The sequence below is a fragment of the Cyanistes caeruleus genome, chromosome 1 (assembly GCF_971803275.1).
Source record: "Cyanistes caeruleus chromosome 1, bCyaCae1.hap1.1, whole genome shotgun sequence".
Taxonomy (NCBI): domain Eukaryota; kingdom Metazoa; phylum Chordata; class Aves; order Passeriformes; family Paridae; genus Cyanistes; species Cyanistes caeruleus.
In genome coordinates this window covers 89,788,875-89,808,578 of record NC_141701.1, presented here as the reverse complement: position 1 = coordinate 89,808,578, position 19,704 = coordinate 89,788,875, and the positions used below count along the sequence as shown (strand labels likewise).

At 42.1% G+C, this 19,704-nt stretch overlaps 3 protein-coding genes and 1 long non-coding RNA gene across 12 annotated transcripts in view; 2 read left to right on the top strand and 2 right to left on the bottom strand.

Annotated features, from left to right (window-relative positions):
* Positions 1-2,359, bottom strand: part of ATXN1 (ataxin 1) — a 474,819-nt gene extending 472,460 nt beyond the window's left edge. Inside the window, exon 1 of the mRNA XM_086841849.1 lies at positions 1,770-2,359. The gene's annotated coding sequence lies outside the window, so the exon portion shown is untranslated. The remainder of the gene's footprint in view (positions 1-1,769) is intronic.
* Positions 2,360-2,474: 115 nt separating this feature from the next.
* Positions 2,475-11,890, top strand: FAM8A1 (family with sequence similarity 8 member A1). Its single transcript, XM_023919884.2, has 5 exons — positions 2,475-3,015; positions 7,568-7,688; positions 9,948-10,071; positions 10,297-10,436; positions 10,747-11,890. The coding sequence occupies exons 1-5, from the start codon at positions 2,505-2,507 to the stop codon at positions 10,889-10,891; spliced, it is 1,041 nt and encodes a 346-aa protein (XP_023775652.2). The 5' UTR covers positions 2,475-2,504; the 3' UTR covers positions 10,892-11,890.
* A 1,461-nt stretch (positions 11,891-13,351) lies between these two features.
* LOC147655728 (uncharacterized) lies at positions 13,352-15,256 on the top strand. Its single transcript, XR_015273803.1, has 3 exons — positions 13,352-13,476; positions 13,784-13,926; positions 15,176-15,256. It is a non-coding gene; the product is annotated as an uncharacterized LOC147655728 (long non-coding RNA).
* The window catches only part of NUP153 (nucleoporin 153), a 44,294-nt gene continuing 38,517 nt past the window's right edge, over positions 13,928-19,704 (bottom strand). For all 9 annotated transcript variants that reach the window (XM_023919695.2, XM_023919696.2, XM_086841710.1 and 6 more), the window contains 4 exons: positions 18,881-19,240; positions 16,970-17,242; positions 15,528-15,687; positions 13,928-15,068 (listed from right to left, as the gene is read on the bottom strand). In XM_023919695.2, the coding sequence (XP_023775463.2) occupies positions 14,984-15,068; positions 15,528-15,687; positions 16,970-17,242; positions 18,881-19,240 (878 nt within the window). In that variant the 3' untranslated portion in view covers positions 13,928-14,983. The remainder of the gene's footprint in view (positions 15,069-15,527; positions 15,688-16,969; positions 17,243-18,880; positions 19,241-19,704) is intronic.

Below are 19,704 nucleotides of genomic sequence, written 5' to 3'. Positions count from 1 at the left end.
TTCCAGATTCCCCTTAAACCTTAACTATTGTGATACCAGCTTTTAGGTGCTTACCACCTTCCTTTGATCTAGTTCAAAACATTCTCTCTTGCCTAAATCTCATTTCTAGGGAAGAGGATATTTAACTGCCAAGGCATTCAACTACTTTCTTTCATCGACTGGTACAGTGAGTTGCCCACCCACAAAAGAAAGCAAAGTAGCAAGAAATTGGTGCTGCAGAAAACTGTAAATACAGCCCTGTGTGGCAATCTGACAGAGCAATGAAACAACAGCCTCTGCCATCAAAACTCTAAGCTGTGAGTTTCTCACTACTGGCAAGCCCTGTTGTCACAGCATCTCTGTCATACGCATCCCAGAATAGAAAAATCTGAATGCTCACAGAATTTGTGGGTCAATTGTGGGTTGTTTTTTGGGTTTATTAAAGCAGAAGAATGAAAAACTAGTAGCTGAAGAATTTGGGCATGAGGAAGCATTACATTGTTATCTGTTAGTCCCCTGCTTTCTACTGTCGGTGATTGTGTTTCACCTTGACTATCCAGAATAATCTCAGTGAGTTCTAACTATGGTTATGCTGCTGCTGGTGAGCCTACAATTTACATGTGACTGGCAGCATTATATGAAGTCTCTGATATCTTGTAATTGTACTTTAAGATCTGATCTGGCTTTCAAAACCTGTGGCCACAGAGACACAAAAAAAAATAATAAAAATATATATATATATATATATAATAAGGGCTAGATACTCCTTGATCCTGAAGGGTTTGTGGTAAAAATCAAATTAAATAGACTGTTTTTATTAAATTATTTATTTTATTAAATAAATTAAATAGACTGTAACTCATGAATGAAGAAGTGAAATATTATAAGGAAGGAAGTCTTGTTATATTACATTTATTGTCAGTTTTCCAAAACAGTTTTTCTATTAGGAATTAATAGATGGTTTAAAACCATGTTTTTGTCTTTACATTTGTCTATCTTCCCTCCTTTCTTCCTTCCTAATCATGCTAAAACTTGCTGTGTTTCCCTAAACATTTACTCATATTGATTTCACCAAGGTCTATATTACAAAACATGCCAGTGTAGTTGTTGTATGGGTCACTATTTGATAATCACTTTGGCAATTCACCTCAGCTTGCTTGTATTAGAGACTGACTCCACACAAACTTCTGAGACTGAAAGAGTGGAAATTTCTGTTAGATACAGGGGTAGAATTCTTTACTGTGAGGGTGGTGAGGCACAGGTTGCCCAGAGAAGCTGTGGATGCCCCAGCCCCTGGAAGTGTTCAAGGCCAAGCTGGATGGGGTTTGGAGCCACCTGGGCTAATGGAAGCTGACCCTGCCCATGGGGCAGGGATCTTTAAGGTCCATTCCAAACCAGGCCATTCTATGATTCTATGATCTTATGAAATTACTTCACTTTTTAAAAATTAGTTACGGTTTAATGGGAATACTGTACAACAGGTTCAGCTGTGACATTTGCTGTCTTCCACACGGGAGACATTCCGGGTTCACAGTATGTATTTCTTGTTAATTCAGTATTGAGTATTGAGCTGTGCTCTCTGTCAGACAGAATTCTGACAGAATTCGGTCTGGTCGACATGCTTAAGAGAACACTGAAATTTTAAAGACTAAAAGTTAGTTTGAAGAACTGTGTTTAAACTTGCTGCTGGTTCTCTGTTCAGCATTTGAGGGGAGCAAGTCCTGTGGAGGAGCGGCTGAGGGTGTTTAGCGTGGAGGCTCAGGGGTGACCTGATCGCTCTCGGTGATTACCTGAAAGGAAGGTGTAGCCAGGCGGGGGTCCGCCTCTTCTCCGAAGAGTTTCAGATTGGACATTAGGAAGATTTTCTTCACCGAAAGGATGATTAGACATTGGAATGGTGCGCCCAGGGCGGTGGTGGAGTCACCGTGCCTAGAGGTGTTTAAGGAAAGCCTGGAAGTGGCTCTCAGTGCCCCGGTCCAGTTGACAAGGTGATGTCGTCATAGGTTGGACTCGACTACAGAGGTGTTCTCCAACCTAAATGATTCTGTAGATTATTTTTCTTTTTTGGGGGGGTGGGGGGGGTGGGGGGGGGTGGGGGGGGGGTGTTTGTTTTTTGGTTTTGGTCTTGTGGGAGCTTGTTTGTTTTGGTGTTGTTTTTTGGGGTTTGGTGGGGGTTTTTTTCAGAGGACGAACATGACATGGGATAGGGCAAAAAGATGAAAAGGGGGAGACAGAGGAAGGAAAAACCCCCACAACATTAATAAATAATAAAATAAAATAAAAACGCAGAAGTAGTGCACCGCGAAGAGCTCTGCACGCCGCTTCGTTCGCACGTCACGAGCAGCCGTCTGTGCCTCAGCATTCGACGATACCATCTCCTGGCGGGGGCGGGGGGAAGGCTGTTTCTCCCCTGGCGCTGTGCTCTCCTGGTAAGGCTCTTCCCCCCCCCCCACTCCTCCGCAATAAGTGGGAGAGGCGAGGCGCGTCCCCGGCGCAGGCGCGGTGAACGCTCAGTGCCCGCCGCGATGGAGGAGGCGGCGGAGCGCGGCCGGGCGGGAGCAGACGCTGGGGCGGCGGCGATGGCGGAGGGCGGCAGCACCGGCGGAGAGGAGGCAGACAATGCCAACGGCAATGCCGCGTCCTCACCACCGCCAAGCTCCCCTCCGGAGGGCGGCGGGACGAAGCCACTGAGCGCGGCGGAGTACGCGCGGCGCGTACACCAGTGGCTGTGGGACTCGTACTGCGGGTACCTGGGTTGGCAAGGCTGCCCACCCGCCTTCATCGCCGCCGCTGCCGCCGCCGCCGCCGCGCAGCCGCCCCCACCCGCCGCCGCCGCCTACTACAGCCCCTTCTACCTCTTCGCTCCGCCAGCGGCACACACGGCCTCTGCCGGGACGGGGCCCCGCGCCCCCGCCGCTGCCACCCCAGCTTGGCCGGGAGCGGCGGGCGCAGTGTCCCCCCTGCCCAGGGCGGCCTCCGGCAGCGCCGCCGGTACCAGCGGCAGCGGCGCTTCCAGGGACACGGGGCGGCCGGCGGGTGAGTGGGGGCCGGGGCTGGGCCGCTCGGCCTGGGGAGGAAGACGAGCCTGATGAGAGCCGCAGCTCCGGGAAGCGAGATCTGGAGAGGGAAGCCGGATCTGGAGAGGGAGGCCGGGGGTGTGCGACGTTGGGAGTCGCTGCGCTTCCGTTGGCTGCGGCCCCGGGCATGTGTCTGTGCCTTGTGACACAGGGTGACAGCCCTAATACCGAGGTTGTAAATCCAGAACCTGGTGCATAAGCAGGTTTGGGAGGATTGACTTGCATATACAGCTTACAGCTTCAGCGCTTGTAAAGATGTTTTCATGTATAGGAAGGAGTTGTTTGTTGTTTTTTTTTTTTCCAGTGGAACGTATTCTTGTGATCACAGGCTTGTAATGCCTCTAGCTTTAGAAGTAGCCCTTTTGGATGATGAAATCTAAATTAGCTTTGCCTGTTTTAGTGGGCTGTTGGTGCTCACATAAAACAATTCTGTCAAATGCAAGCAGAGAAGTGAAAATATGCTGACATTGGACAAGCTTAGGTGGTGGGACCCGAGATAAACAAAAGTCTGTTGCAGCTGTAAACATTGAAGGCAGTGCACAGCAGGAGTAAAGCAAACTCACTCTGATCACATCAGAGGTAAAACCTGGAGCAGCTACAGCTCCTCACAAGTCGAGGAGAACCTAGGTCACATTCCGTGAATGTTTGTACCACTGTGAGCAATGGTAGGAAATTGTGGAGGAGAGCACTGCTGATGCACTTTGGAAGAAAGCCAGGGCTTTCTCTCTCCAGGACAAAGTACGACATTACTGATCTGTGACGTTATTTATAAGCTTAGTGGCCATATGTGTGTAGAAGATGTTTTTTTGTTCTTTTTCCTAATTTTCAAGTGAAGGGAGCTTAGCTTCTGAGCTTGTTTCTTTCTTATTTTTTTAAGCAAATGTTGCTTAAACATGGTTAGAACACAAAATATTATTTTCTGTAATTATGATATGATTCTGTTATAGTTTGCTTATGAACTTATATTGCCAGTCATTAAAGGGAGGGTTGGGCAAAGGCTAGGCTGAAATAATTCTTGGATTTTTACCCGTTTTTTCAGGAGATAGTTCCTTATGTTAAAGGTAATTTAAGGCATGAATAGCATTTCATGCTGCTGAATGTGATTATTCTGAATATTGCATACTACTGCAACAAAATTGGCCTTCTTAAGGGAACTAGGTATGTGATGCAGTGATACAATACAGTTACAAACAAAGACTGTTGTGCTGATGCTTTGGCTTCAGATTGCAGATGGGTATATCTGGAACAGCTAAAGTGATTATGTCTCTTTCTTCCCTGCTGTAGATTATTGCCCACACAGCAGGCGAGGCAGGGCAGGTCATGTATCTGTCCCTGTGCCAATGCAGTTTACAGCCTGTGTGCTTATGTAAGCTGAAATACGTGACAGCTTTTGTTAATTTTGCAGATCTTAAACTGGGATGTCAAAAAGTGGGATTGTTAACTGCCTCTGCCATTTCAGTCTGCCTGCAGGTGTGTGCTAGAGCAGCACTATTTTAACAGCACCCTGGGCAGTGGCAGGTTCTTTATGGACAGTCACCATGACTTAAGAACTTCCTCTCCTGGTCCCTGCCTGCCTTGCTGAAGGAGATTACTGCTCATCCACTGGGAACAGTAGGGCAAAAGGTTCATTCAGGCCCCAGCTGCCCTGCGGCTGACTGGTGCAAACCCCTGTTAAGGACTATGTGGATGCAAGATCCTAGACATTGAGCTGGATGGATGTTGTATTTGGCTGTCCTTGCTGAATAAATAGTAACCCTTGGCAAAAGAGTGTATTTCTCATATGAGGAACATCTTGAATCACTGCAATGTAAATCTGTCAGAGTCTAAGGGTTGCCAGGGTTTCTTAATGTGATGGAGTTAAATATAATTTGAATATTTACTTTCCTAGTCCCATGTAGCTGCTTCTTTGTGCAGTCATTTAATTTAATTTATTCAATGGTGAATAAATCAGTCTCTGCCACCAACTTCAATAAATGTGCTGCTTTTAACAGAGCAAATGAAAGCTTTCGCCTGGTGCTGTGTGCTCAAGCCAGGATTGGGAGACTGCCTATGTTCCCTCCTGCCATAATTGAAGAATCTCTTACTAGAATGCAACAGACAACTTGGGTAGGCTTTGATAATGCTAGTGGAATCCATTTTAGTATTATACATGTAGTGGTTTGATACTGGCCCAGTGCCAGGCACCCACGAGTGATGACTGGGCAAAGGAGGGAAAAAGAAAAAAAAGTTAACAAAGGCTTCATGAGTGAGATAAGGACCAAGAGGAATATTTCAAGGGCAAAAGAGGCTTAACTTTAGTTGTGAAGTAAAATTTATTGCTAACAGAATCAGAAGAGGATAATGAGAAGTAAAATAAGCCCTTAAAACACCATTTTCCCCTCAGCCCCTCCCTCCTTCCCACTGACAGGGGAGAACAGGGAGACAAGGCATGGGGATTTTGGTCAGTTCCTCGCTGAGATTTTCTTCTGCTGCTCCAGGAGAGGAGTCCTTCCCCTGTGAGGCCGTGGGGTCCCTCCCACAGGAGACAGTTTTCTGTGAACTTCTCCAGCCTGGGTCCACTCTCACAAGCAGCAGCCAAACTGCATCTGCTGCAAATGTGAGTCCCTCCCACGGGCACACAGTCCTCCCAAAACTGCTGCAATGTGGGTCTCTCTTCCCACGGGGTCCAGTCCTCCAAGGACAGGCTTCTCCAGCCTGGAAGCAGGGGCCTCCTCTCTCCACTGGGTCTTCCACTGGATCACAGCCCCCTCCAGGCATCCACTCGCTCCAGCGTGGGCACCTCCCCATGGGCTGTGGGTGGATCTCTGGATCCCCCGTGGATCCCCATGGGCTGCAGGTGGATCTCTGGATCCCCCGTGGATTCCCATGGGCTGCGGGTGGATCTCTGCATCCCCATGGGCTGCGGGTGGATCTCTGGATCCCCATGGGCTGCAGGTGGATCTCTGCATCCCCCATGGATCCCCATGGGCTGCAGGGGCACAGCTGCTGCACCATGGTTATCACCACGGCCTGCAGAGGAATCTCGGCTCCAGCACCTGGAGCACCTCCTGCCCCTCCTTAGTCAATGATCTTGGTGTCTCACATGTTCTGACCTCCTCCTCTTCTCTGACTAGAAGTTTTGATTTTCTTAAACATGACTTTGTTTTGATTTTCTTAAATATGTCATCACAGGTGGTATTACCAGCCTCCCTCAGTGGCCTAGTTTTGTCCAGCAGCATGTCTGTCTTCAGAGCCATCAGCCATTGGCTCTGTCAGACATGGTGGGAAGCTCCCAGCAGCTTCACACAGGAGCCATCTCTGTGGCCCTCCTGCTGCCTAAAACCAGGTTACTTGATATTATCAATGCAGAGTGATCAGTGCAGCAGGCATGAAACAAAGCTGTATAAACCCAGGTATGTTAAATAAGAGCTGGCTCTTACCTGATCCCTGCCTGATTCTCCTTTCCGCATTTGAAAGTGCTGTGGCCTTTTGTCTTGGCTCTCACAGCTCACAGAGCCATGGCTGGCAGCAGCAGTCTCGGCAGCTGGGCTGGGGAGGCTTATTCTAAATGAAATTTGATGATGGTTTTTTGAGACTAGAGAGTGGTGTGATTTTCTTTCCTCTTTTGTCCTTTCTCTGTGTGGGATAAGTATTTTCAGAAACAGTAACAAAACCAGTCACTGACACAAGTTCTATCCGGTAGTAGAAGGTTATTTCTAAGTGAAGTTTTGATGTGAGTCATTGCAGGTTTCATGTGAGCGTCATGTTTATACTTTGGCAAATAGAGTAGCTGGGTCCAGATGAAATTATTTTGCAACACTATTTCTTGGAAACTTTCTAAGACACTCTTTAATGTTTTCTGTGTTTAAACCACCAGAACAACAGAAGCTTGTAAGTGATTCCTTACTTTGTGCCCATTTGCACATGGCCAATTAAATAGGAGAAATGTGTTATGTTTTCTGGCTGGGGGTAGAGCAGTATTCTGTGTTTTATTATAAGTAGTCTGTAGAAATGTTTATGTCAAGTATGACTGATATTTTTGTCCATTCTTGCTTGTATTTGAATGGAGATAAAATAGGCTGTGTTTTACTCTGTGAATTGATACTTGGTATACACGGAAGCTTTGGTGCTGAGGGATAGAAAAGTTATGGTAGGACATAGGTCTAATTTTCTTTTTAATCTGGCATCTCAGACTTACATAAATTTGTTCTCTATGAGGTTATTCTAAACAAAAGAACACAAAAACTGATGCATCTTCAGTGTACTTCAGTTCTTCAGCAGGATATGATTTTGCCTGTCATCCTAACTCAGTTCTGAAAGTTGAAGTTCTTAAAGAAGCTGCTTCTAATTCAACTTAAACAATTCAGATTATTTTTTATGCATACATTTTTAGAAGTTTTCTTGAAGAACATGTGAGCAGAGCTCTTGATGATGTTCTTGCAGAGAGGTTAATGTGGTTGTACTTTACTAGTTAGTGTTAACTTTGTGTTAGTGCAATAAAATCTGGGTAATGTGAACTATTTCTGTTGCAGGTCGGGAGTTCCTTATCCCTTCACTGGCACACAGGTTCATAGCAGAGATGGTGGATTTTTTTATTCTGTTCTTTATAAAGGCAACCATCATTTTAAGTATTATGCACCTCAGTGGAATAAAGTAAGTTGAATGATTTAAAGCTTTGTTACATACAGCTTTAAGCTTTTCATGCTCTTTGAGGTGTCAGGTTGTATTTATGGTATGTTTATGCATATGATATGATTAAATAACTGACATAAGTTGAGGAGAACCACTACCAGGCTAACTTCCTTGTAAATACATCCTGATTTTGGGTCAGCTGATGGAAACACAGAATTTGTACAGGTCTGTAGGCTCACAAACTCCCTACTAAGGAAAGATTAGACTTGCACATTTATGGGGGGTAGAGGAATAACAATATTATTAAAAAGTCCTTTATAATTTTCAAAGAAAAAACATGGACAAACTTTTTAAATGGCCTCTGAAAATGTAGTGATCTGTGCTGATAGTGTAGATCTGGCTGGGAAGAAGTTAATTTTCTGTATAGTGTCTTTTGTGGTCTTGTGTTTTAGATTTCTGACCTAAACAATGCTGCACTCCCCCCTCCTCCCCCCCCCAAAAAAAAAAATCTGATCAAGCAGATCATATATATATGTACTTTGAAAATACAGCCTGGTTGCTAGGAATGCTGCCACACTGCAGGCTTCACTGGGTGTAAATTTGGTTTCTTAAAGGTGCAAGTAAGCTTTGCGTGTGTGTGTCAACCATACACTAGACTGAAAGATTTCCCATTTCACATTTTTTTACACAGATGTAGTCGCTTACCTCAAACACTTCCCTTTTTAACTGCTTCTTTAACTGTAGATATCTTATTCCTTAACTCAGTTACTCTGCTTTGGGTTCAGATATTTCAGTCTGATTTAAGAGATGAGATCTTGTTGTAATCAATAACTCCACTACTGAACAAACACATTTCAGAACCCATGCTTTCTGTTCAAGAACGATCCAAATGTTACCTGACTGTAAAGTGATGCTATACAGATAACATCTTCCAGACACCTTCACCTGCAGCTTGAAAGGGGTGTGGAAGAGGGTTAGATCCAAACCACTAAATACATTGATGTAAATGATCGCTGTGTTTTGTGCAGATAAGCAGCAATTAAAATGCCAAACGTTCATTTCTGTTTAGTGGCCAGATCCCACCTCCTGTAACCTGACAGCTTGTGTTTCCTTTTTGCTGTTAGTAGGTGGAGAATGATACAAAGTGAAGTACTGGAAAGACAGGGAACAACTATATGTATATTGCTGCTGTAAAGTGATGAAAGAGTAATTTACAGCGTTTTCAATATTAACAGTTTCATGAGACAGTTGCTTGCAGGGAACTTCAGAGAAATGTTCCGGGGGGGTTTCTGCTTGAGAGACATGGTGTGCTTGGGGTTAGGCTGAATTGTCACGAAAATCATAGGTCCTCACAGGCTCAGAAAAGACACTTCAGGCCAAAGCTGTATTGAAGGGAAATGCAGGTTGTGCTACACTGTTTTTTTAATTCCTGTCTTGTTTTGGGGTTTTCAGTCCTTAAGTCTGAATAAAGAGGAGGGCAAGTAGCAGAAATATTAGATGGACTGTTATGAAGTGGCACTGCACAGTTCTATGTGAACCTTAATTAGATGCATGAGTGAAAAATTCTTGCCTTAATGTGTTGCAAATATATCCATTCCAGGTATCAGATAAGAACGTTAAATCTGTGGAGTTTATCTTATAAAAATACGCCATTAACTCCAAATGGATGCTTCACATAGCTCTGTTTTGCTAAATACCAAAAGGTTTCAATTGCTTTCCTTAAATCCTCCTATTGCATACCAAGGTGCCTCCAGATGAGTATGGTGAGCAGTAAAGAATGAGAAACCCTGATGAGAACCTGATGATCATGCAGTGGGGGATTTAGTGGCTCCCCTGATTCCTTAAGGAGATTGCCAACTTCTCCTTTGCATTCGTAAAGAGTGCCCTTTTCTTTTTCCTTGAGTGTTTGTGTAAGAAGATACTTGGGAGACTTGGATGCCTTCCATTTATATAAAGTTAGATGATTATGTGCAGAATCTGTTTACCTCCCAAGTGTGAGAATTTTCAGAACAATTCTGCAGCTCACTACCCAGGGACCCCATTGTACAAAAGGGGTAATAAAGAACGATCTTTTCTTAATGAAAAAGACAAAAAAAACTAGGCAGCAATTCAGAATGAAAGTGAGTGTTCTGAATTTTAATGGCTTGTTTAGTATCAGAAAGGGCAAGGAGCTTTTGTTCTCTTACAATACCAGAGTGGAGGGAGTGAATTCTGGTATTAAAGGGGTAACACTGGTATTGGGAGAAGGTCGATTTTAAAGTTCAGTTTTATTTTGTACAGGGACATCTCTAAATTTGCCATGCATTACATCATAGAAGAAATAGATGAAGATACGTCCATGGAAGATTTACAGAAAATGATGATAGTAGCTCTCATCTACAGGTTATTAGTCTGCTTTTATGAGGTAACTACTCATAAACATTAACTCCTGTAATTAATAGTTGTGAGTTGTTGAAGAAACGGTTTTAAAAAATAATGTTATCGTTGGCCAGTAAAGTAAATCCTCTTTACGGTATTTTGGATTATGTTGAAGCTTATGATATTCACATAGTTCTGAGGATAACTAAGTTTGTGAGACTTGTCAACAATACTGGTGGTGTGTGGAATTGAAATAAACTTTCTCTTACAGATAATCTGTATTTGGGGAGCAGGTGGAGCAACCCCAGGGAAATTTTTGCTTGGACTGCGAGTTGTGACGTGTGAAACATCTGTACTTATTGCACCCAGCCGTGTGTTAGTCATTCCATCTTCTAATGTCAGTATGACAACGTAAGTGCTCCTGGCTCGGTCTCATTGCATTCCGGTTAAGTGTCAAAAACATGTGACTTGGAAGTTCACCATTGCTTTGTTGTTGACCTTTGCAATAATTAGACTGCAACAGCTATTGTCAGATTCTGTGATCTAAGAATAAAATGGTAATTATTCACACATGGGAGTATTTTTCAGGGTAGGTGGTTAAATCTCCTCTAGAGCTCGACTTTTGTGCTGTTCAAAATTTGGGGGCTAAACTTGGAAATTAACTACTAAATGTCAGCAGAAGAGTGATAGTAGGGCACTGAACGTTCTATTCTGATTTCAGGTCCACGGTACGAGCTTTGATCAAGAATTTTTCTATTGCATCATTTTTTCCTGCATTCATTACGCTGCTGTTTTTCCAGCATAACAGAACAGCTTATGATATTGTAGCAGGAACTATTGTGGTCAGAAGAAATGGAGTTAGATGATACCAAAAAATGAGATTTCTGGACTGGTTCTGAGCATCGCCTCCAAACCCCGGTGAATAAAGACCTACCCCAGAACTGAAATTGAGGTGTCTGTTGGAATCTTTTGCCCTAATTACATAGGAACTGATTCAGAAGCTGAAGAAAATGTATGGTTCCTGTATGATGCCAGCAACTACCTTTGAAGTATTGGAGTTTTCATAGATGCCAAAGAAGTTTTGGAGAGAAAGTATGTATTAAATCCTGGAGTATTTAACATCTGATGAAACAAAAACTGTCTGCTTTAACTGCAAAAAGGAGCTGTTCTGTTTGTCTGTGGAAAGCAGATGCCTAGGAATACACCACCTTACAAGAAGTGTTGCTTCTACAGTTTTGGATGTTGGCAGGTAACTAGAAAATGAAGTTCTGTTCCAGACAGTTGCCTGTCAAAGGGTAAGCGGGAAGAGACCTGCAGCATTAGACAGCAAGGCAAATGATGTTAATTAAATTGCCATGTATCCAGAAGGAGAGTGGTTATCAGTGTCTTTTATTATTGCTTCACAGATCATATTCCCTCACCTTTTAAGTATTTTCTCACAACATTGATGTGAAAAGTTTCTTGCATGATTGTCTCAAGCACTGTCACTTACTTCACTTGTCCAGGCTAATGAAGAAGTGAAACAATAGCTGCTTTTTCCTGTGAGAAGGATATGTTAACACTGTAGTGTTAGTGATCTGATGTGTGTAAATAATTCTGGAGCCAGCAACAGTACAGACCATGCTAATCAAAGGTAACTTTTTTGCTTCTGTTTGGAGAGAAAGCACTTGTCTATTACTTGCATATAATGCAGAGAAGAAGTGAATGTTTCAGGAGCATGCAGAAAACATTAAACTGAAATGTGTTATGGATGTAAATCTGCAGAAGTACAAATACTGGTTTTCACTTTATCATTCTGGCTAATTGTTTGTATATTCAGAATAATTTAAATACTGAATAAAGAAACCTAATATTTTGCATGACTACATTGCTTTGATGATTCATTTATTCTCATGTTATCAGTATCTTGGGAAAGGGATATAAGCAATACTAGTGTTTAACTGAAATCTGAGTTTGGAACTCTTCAGTCACAGTTTTTGTGTGTTCCTCTTAGCCCTAATATGCCACTCAGTGGCTGAAGTTCTCGCCCTGCCTTCAGTTTTGAACAATGGTTTGGTTACCACTCTTGTCTCCAGGCTTAGTAACTTAAATCAGGAATGTGTTCATATGCTGCAATGTTTTTGTTTGACAAGTCATGTTCTGCTGTGTATGACTGTATTGTGCCTGCATTTCAGTTTTCATTTGGAATGATTCAGGACTAGATCCCATGCTTAACAGTTGCCGAATGATATTTTGCCAGCCATTACATCTCCAGAATGAGGTCATTAACTTTTTAGATAACTACTTTTAAATATTTATTTTTTAAGTAAAGGTAAAAAAGTTGTCTTGGCTTGAACGCTGTTTTTTAGAGTCCTCGCTCAATCACATTTTTTGAATACTGCCAGGGGTGGTGATCCTACTTCTTACATGGATAGCCTCCAGTATTATTTTTTCTCCTAACATCCAGTCTAAATCTCCTGAAACCAACTTGAGGCCATTTTCTTGTCCTACAACTTCTTACCTGGGATGAGACTAACCCAACTAACCGCCAACTATACCCTCCAGTTGTAGAGAATAAACCAGGCAGTTGTAGAGAATAAAGTTGCCCCTGAGCCTCCTTTTCTCCAGGCTAAACACCCCCAGTTCCCTCAGCTGCTCCTAACAGGACTTGTGCTCCATTCTTTTGAAGACTTAAGCACTGAGGTCAGGTGTGGCAATCAGCCTGACAAAAGCTAAAGCTATCAGAACCAACTTAAAAGTCCTTTCTCAGGTGAGTTTTGCCTCAACAACAAGAACTTTTATTCTCTTTAATGCAGCAGTGACCTATAATCTAGAATTCAAAAGGGGGAGGAAGGGGAAAACAACACTGTCAGCTAAAACTTTATTACTGCCAGGTGTAAGGAAAGGTATCTCTTACCCTGCAAAAAATACCACCCCTTCCACAGGAGGTAAAGACAATTTCAATGCAGGAACACAGAGACTATCCACAGAAACATGTATACAGTGTGCTGTTGGCTGGCTTTTAGTTTGTCTCTTATGCAAGCTGCATCCCAGATACGTGCTTGTTTCTGCTTGATGGGCAAGTGCATGGCAGGTGATTAGGTGCTAAGGGGGAGAAAGAAGAAATCTGTGGCATTTTTCACTTCTGGACAACAGCAGGAAACAGTTAATAGATTATAATCCTTTCATGGCCACAGTGGCATGATCTGACTGCCCGAATAGCAGTGAGTGTGTGTGTGGTTTGAAAGGCGACTTGCTGAGCATTTTCTGTTTCTAGAACATATTCTGTTTCCAGAGCGACTGGAGCCCTACACCTGAAAAGAGCAGTTGGCCTTTGCCCTCCTGTCATGTCCAGCTTGTGCCTGAAAGGCATCTCACCTTGTACCAGCAGCAGCTGCAGGAGCAGGGAGCAGTGCCAGGATGCATGGCAGAAGTGCCTCTGAAGACATTTACACCACTGAGAGGGATGCAGGTCTCTGCCCTTCTATAGCTGGGAGAAGTCTGATAGACTTGGTACAAATTCAGCTGTGGGTCCCCTAAACAAGCATTTCCTCTCATTTTAGTAGAATAATGTCTGTTCTCCAAGAAGTTCCTGTAACTGCTACAGAAATGCCCACCCCCTATTACTCATTTACAATCTTTTCAGTTAGAACAGTGGTGAATCTTGACCCACAATAGGTTGGATTTTTTTAATAGCACTACAAAAAATTAACTGCAGTCAGCCGACACACTGATAAGCTGCTCCAACCTTCAGCCTACAATATAATTCTTCCTAACAGGAGACCTCTAACTTACTTAAGATCTTCTAAAATCAGTGTGAAAAAGCAGAGGTTGAAGAAAGCACAAGACATTGCTCTGGTTGAGGGAACCACCTCATACAGTTACAGCTGGGGATGCCTTTACGGAGAGTTAAAATTGCCAGGTAATATTTCGCAGTTTTTATTGATGGCATTTATCCCATGGTTTAACATGTTAATTATACTGTAATAAACATGGCTTTAATATTAAACTTTTCCTTATTATCCAAAGTCACCACAGTCCATTTCAGTAAATATAAAAATATATACTTAATACTTTGTACAATACTGGTTTTTGGTCCAAACAAAAATGGATCAGAAAAGCCAATAAACTTACTTTAAGAATTCCCAATTTTAAAGATTTTCTAAATGGATTTAGGCAACTTTGAATAATGGGATTTACATAAAATCTGAGACGATACTAAACAAAAATGGCTGTAACACACAAAATTAAAATTTCAATTTCACAGATTTGTTATGCCAAAAAAGTACATAGAGAAACAAAATTGTATTTACACATTTCATAATAAAATAACAAGGCGAGACAGGTGATAAAGGGCTGTAAGAATGAAAATATAGAAATAGCATATAATTATTAAATGAAGAACTACAGATCTAACAAGTCCTTAGCATGGATCATCCTTTAATCAGTCTTCCCCTATCAGAAAATTTTAGTGCACAATACACCCAAACTCACTCACTTCACACATACACCAGCACAAACTCAGCATAGAAATCATTCATTATCAACATTCTCTACTCTATACAGCATCCCTCGCTGATATAATTACAATTTCGAGGCGTCAGTAAACGCGGATGAGCGCACGTAGTGGTGCGGATGAAGAGGTATCAACAAGCCATTCACTGTGCAGGCTCTACTCAGGGCTACAGCCAGACCATGCCGAGTCAGTGAAAGAAGTAACTTGAGACTTTTGCTTGAGAACAGCCTTGTTGCCAACTTTACTTGCTACCAAAAATACGTTAACAGGGAGAGGGGAGGGAAGGACAGGAAAGCTAAGTTTTATATTCCTTTAGGCAGATCTGACTTCTGACAAGCCAGCATGAGGTACAATCCCAGTAACTGAACAATTCAGGGTAGTAGCTGGACATTTCAGGATAGTAGCTGGACAATTCAGGATAGTAGCTGCTTCCAATGTTTTTGATGCTTTACCAATCAGGCGTTTACTTTCTACGTCTAACTGCAGTCTTTATCTTCCGACCAGCAACTGAAGATCCAGAGGCAGAGAAAACATTTTTCCCATTAGTCCTATTAAAAGAAATTAGTAGTTCAGAGTTTAGGACAGTGTAGCTGAAAATTCAGTAGCAGCACTGAGTAGATATTCCAGAATAACTTTCATAGTCTTGTCTCACTAGTTACCAGCTGGCAACAAGCAGCAAGTGACGAACAGGAGGAAGAGAGTTCCAGAAACCAATTAAATCTCTCTTATTCAGAAGGTAAGCAGCAGCATAATGGCTGGATACAGGTTCTACCTTTCAAGAACAAGACAAGCTCACATGTGTTGATGTGTGACATTCCTGACAGCTAGGCTCCTTCACAGATAACGGTGCTTAGTTAGCCAGTCAGGTTAATACAAGGAAGGATGCCAAATTTAGTTTCAAACTCCAAGGTTCATCTGAACACCTCATGATTTAACAGCAGTAGAGGCTGAACACTGTCCACTGATATTACCCGAAGCTCAAGGGAAATTCTGATACGGTCTCTTACCCCACTGTAAATGCTGGAGGCTGGTTGAACGAAAATCCTGAAGTGCCAGAAGGCGGTGCAGGAGCTGCTGGTGCAGGAGGATTTGCACCAAAAGTGAATACTCCTGGGTTATTTGGAAAGCTGAAATTAGTAGTACTACTTCCAAACCGGAATACAGAACCTGGGAAGATGGGGTGGAAGCAGAAAGAAGTAAGAAAGCTGAAAACTGAGTTCATCTTTTCCAGGAAAATCCTCATGTTCTTCCCCATTATCTTTAAAGATTATTCTTTTTACAGATTTCTCAAGATGACAAAGTTGGGGGGGTGGTGCACCAGAAATGTCAGATTACTACAGGAACGGCTTATTGAATGAATCCATTCACACAGATTGGGGAATTTTTAAAGTAATGCTGCTGGCACACTGATAATTAGTTGTTTGCTAACTTCTGTGCCACCATTAAATTTATACCTGTGCATACTGAGGTTTATTAATTGAGTCTTAAACTGTAAATTTATATTCAGGTAAACTTTTGTGTTCATGCAGTGGATCTGGGGACTTCCTTTCCTTTAATGTGCTAACAGCACCTCATCTGAAAAAACCCCAAACATTCCAAACATCAGAGCAAACTAATAAGTAATATGGAAAATCCAGGGAGAACTTCACCTTTAAACTGCTACCTGATTAATGAAAGATTGACTGAGTACTGTGCTGTGCACTAATCTGCTTGTACTAATCTACTGATTAGTACAAAAATGTTGGTTAATTTTAACGGAGCCTATTCTGTAAAACATCTGAGAGGAAAAAAGGAGGCTTTTTCCTTTCAGTATTTGATGTGATATCAAACAGACATTCTGGCACTGGTTTTATTTTTTAATTATTACTAGTATGGAACAGGTCTTTCTTAAGTTACAAGGTTCATTCTGTGCCCCTTTCCCATGGCATTTTATACTTCATTAGTAAAAAGATCTTAATACAGTCTTAACCCATAAATGTTTAAAAACCTTCCAAATAATTCTGACTGTATTTTATACAATGAAGCCTGTTCAAGTCAGATAACTAAGAATTTCTCAAATCAAAAAATAACAATTTTGCAGCGTGTGTGCACAATCTTACCAGTGTTTACTACTTGGTTTTCAACAGTTCCTTTTAATCATTAGGTTTCTAAAGAAAATAAAGCTCAAAATTTAGTTGTAGAGTTGTAACTGCTGTGTCTGCTAAGTCTCCTGTGGAGAAGGCTTACTGTGAAGCTGGACACCCCTGGCACATTGTGTCTCCACAGTCAGGACAGGGACATAAATGACAACCCTATAGCCATTATTTTTATGGAGGGCAAATCCTATATTTAAATACACGTGCAATGCCAAAGTCATCTTTTTCCATATAATTTAGGGTGCACTTCATGAAAAAGAAAATAAAATATATAATCTTTGAGAGCAAAAGGGAAGAGGATGGGTGGCACTCACCAGCACTGGGGGTACCAGAGCCAAAAGTTGGCTGATTGGCTGCCTGTTGTCCGAACACAGAGGGCTGAGTGCTGCTTGTCACCGAGCCGAAGGCAGAAGGAGCAGGGTGAGAGCCAGGAGAAAACAACGTTGTCGACAACGATCCAAAGCTCGGAGCGCTTTGCTGGCCGGAGCCTGGGCTTGGGCCAAATGCTGGTGGCTGACTGGCGCCAAAGGCTGGGCCAGCAGCAGGCGCTGGAGGCCCAGAGCCAAACAGAAACGAAGACGATGACCCTTAGGGGACAGAGAGGGATGTCAGCATGGGCCCCTTCCCTCCCACCCTCAAGAATGAATCCAGAAACAAAATGTTCTCAAGCCTCAGGTCTGCTAGCTGAATACTCATCGTAATTCCTAACTACTTGCGTGAGCATATAAAACAGATACTACACCTCAGCCACTACAGGAATTTTCTTTTAAGCAACATGAGAAACACTGTGCTTATGAGAGTCAGGCAACATTATATCTCAAATGCACTCGCTGCTTCTTCATGTTGTTCATGACATGAACATCATGGACAGATTCCTACAAACAGAATGTTTTAATCTGTATTTACTAAAAGCTGTTCCTACCACATACATGGAATATTCATTCAAACTGGATTTTTCAGACATTCAAAATACAGCCCGATTTCTTAGGACTAGGAGAACATGTATCTTTTCAGCAACTGCATCCCTCCCCTGTTCAATTGCTTACCATTATCAGCTTCTGGAGGCCAAATTAACCTTGCAGTAATCTCAAAAACTTGGTTTACCACAGTAATTCTCTATCTACCATCAAAACAAACAACCAGCCCAATTGTTGAGCTGCATGGCCAGCAAAAATAATGAAATGCAACTGAACAGTGACTCTGAATGTACGTGGCTGATTTGCTATGCAGAAGGGACATTTTAAACAGCATTACTAATGCTCATGCAACAGGAAATACCCTCTAATTGCACCGTAACTTGGAATGGCTAACTTTCTTTCCAAGATGAGTTACATGGTAAAACTTAAGTGTCTGAATTTGTGAAGATGTTTAAATATGGTATCACCTACTAACAAAATTACACCAAAAGTTACTGATTTGCAAGCACTTTAAATTGATCTTTTGGTTGTTGTAATTTAGTACTGTTTTCTCCGTGATACACAAAAAAGTGCGCAAATTAAACTTTTGTGACTGACAAAGTTAAGTCACCAGGATCAAACTAGATTAAATGCATTTCCCTTATTGATTCAGTTTTATTTTCAACATCCTGCACGGCTCATAGGAATACAGATAATTTGGTGGATTTAGTCTTGAGTCATGCATTTGTTCATGCAATTCAGGCAGTGGAGTAACAAACATAAAACATGAAGAAACTCTGTATTTCTTATTGTTGTCCTTTCTTAATTTTTTTCCTAAAAAATTAACATGCATTGGCTATGTTCCTTAGTAGAAACCAACCCTTAAGCAGCATTAATTGCATGTTGAGGTATTCCATTTATATATACTTGTGAGGGAAGGACTTGGCAAAGCTTGACAGTATTTCCAGGAATTCAGAGTTTTAGGTATAGGAGCAAAAACGTGTAATTCGTTGACTTTTAACTAACAGTGATTGAAGAAATAAATTATCATTCTCATGGTGAAAAAGCTCTTGTACAAATTGCAATCCAGTAAAGGTTTGTCCTTTGCATAAAACAGCTCTGGTGCCAGTTCATTCCTAAACTATTTCCCACACTGAAGAACAACGAGCCCAAATTAACACTGCTGAATATAAAATCCTCAGTATTCTTCTCTACTTCCGTACATTTAGCATGCATATTTTCCAAAGTAACATATGAAACAGTACTTCCTTAGTCCACTACATAATGGTAAAAGTGAGATAATGAGAAGAACAGCTATTTAAAACATACCTGTTGAACCTGATGTAGTTGTGGCTCCAAAAGTAAATCCTGAATTTGCTGCATTGGTACTGCTCTCTCCTGAAGCAAAGAGAAACGGAGTCAGAGTTGAGCCAGCGCTGGAAGATGTGGTTGCTGGTTTGTTTTCTTGAGAGAAGCCGAATGACTGAGATGTTGCAGATTCTGCTGGATTGCCAAAAACGGAGCTGGTCACAGTGTTGCTGGGTTGTCCAAACACAAAGGGAGTGGGAACTGGCTGAGGGTTTGAGGAAGAGAGGGTGCTGCCAAACACACCACTGCTGTTGGCTGAAGTGGTGGGTACCACTGTGCTGGAGGAACTGGAGCTCAAGAAGCTGAAGGATGCTCCTTGATCTGAAAAGAAGAAACACAGTTACTACTGAGTCACACAAACAGAGTTTAACCACCGAGAACTTTTCACACAGCAACCCTCACTGAAAAACTTTAATCCTCCAATGCAGACTAACGACAAATTAAAGGAATACAAAACTGTACAAAATGAAGTGATTTTTCTACCTTTGCAGCAGCAGAGAAACCAGAAGAGCTGCAAGTAGATGGAAATAAGATATTCCCTCTCTCTTTCCCTTTCATCACAAAAAATAACAGTAGTATGAGGCCTCTGTTCTGCACCACATTACAGATTTTACCACCAGCTGAGCTGCTACTACTGAGACGGTACAAATTCTGTGCTTACACAAGCAGTGATACAGGTTCCTTAGGGTGTGGCAATTTCCTCTGTCTAAGCATGTTAAAACTCACTGAAATCTACAAATAAATTGCCACATATTGTCTACACATCAACAACTAGAAGTAAAGAC

Coding starts and splice junctions, on each gene's coding strand:
- FAM8A1 (XM_023919884.2), top strand. CDS start 2,505: ATGGAGGAGGCGGCGGAGCGCGGCCGGGCGGGAGCAGACGCTGGGGCG. Junction 10,072..10,296: donor TATTAGTCTGCTTTTATGAG/GTAACTACTCAT, acceptor TTTCTCTTACAG/ATAATCTGTATTTGGGGAGC. Junction 10,437..10,746: donor TCTAATGTCAGTATGACAAC/GTAAGTGCTCCT, acceptor TTCTGATTTCAG/GTCCACGGTACGAGCTTTGA.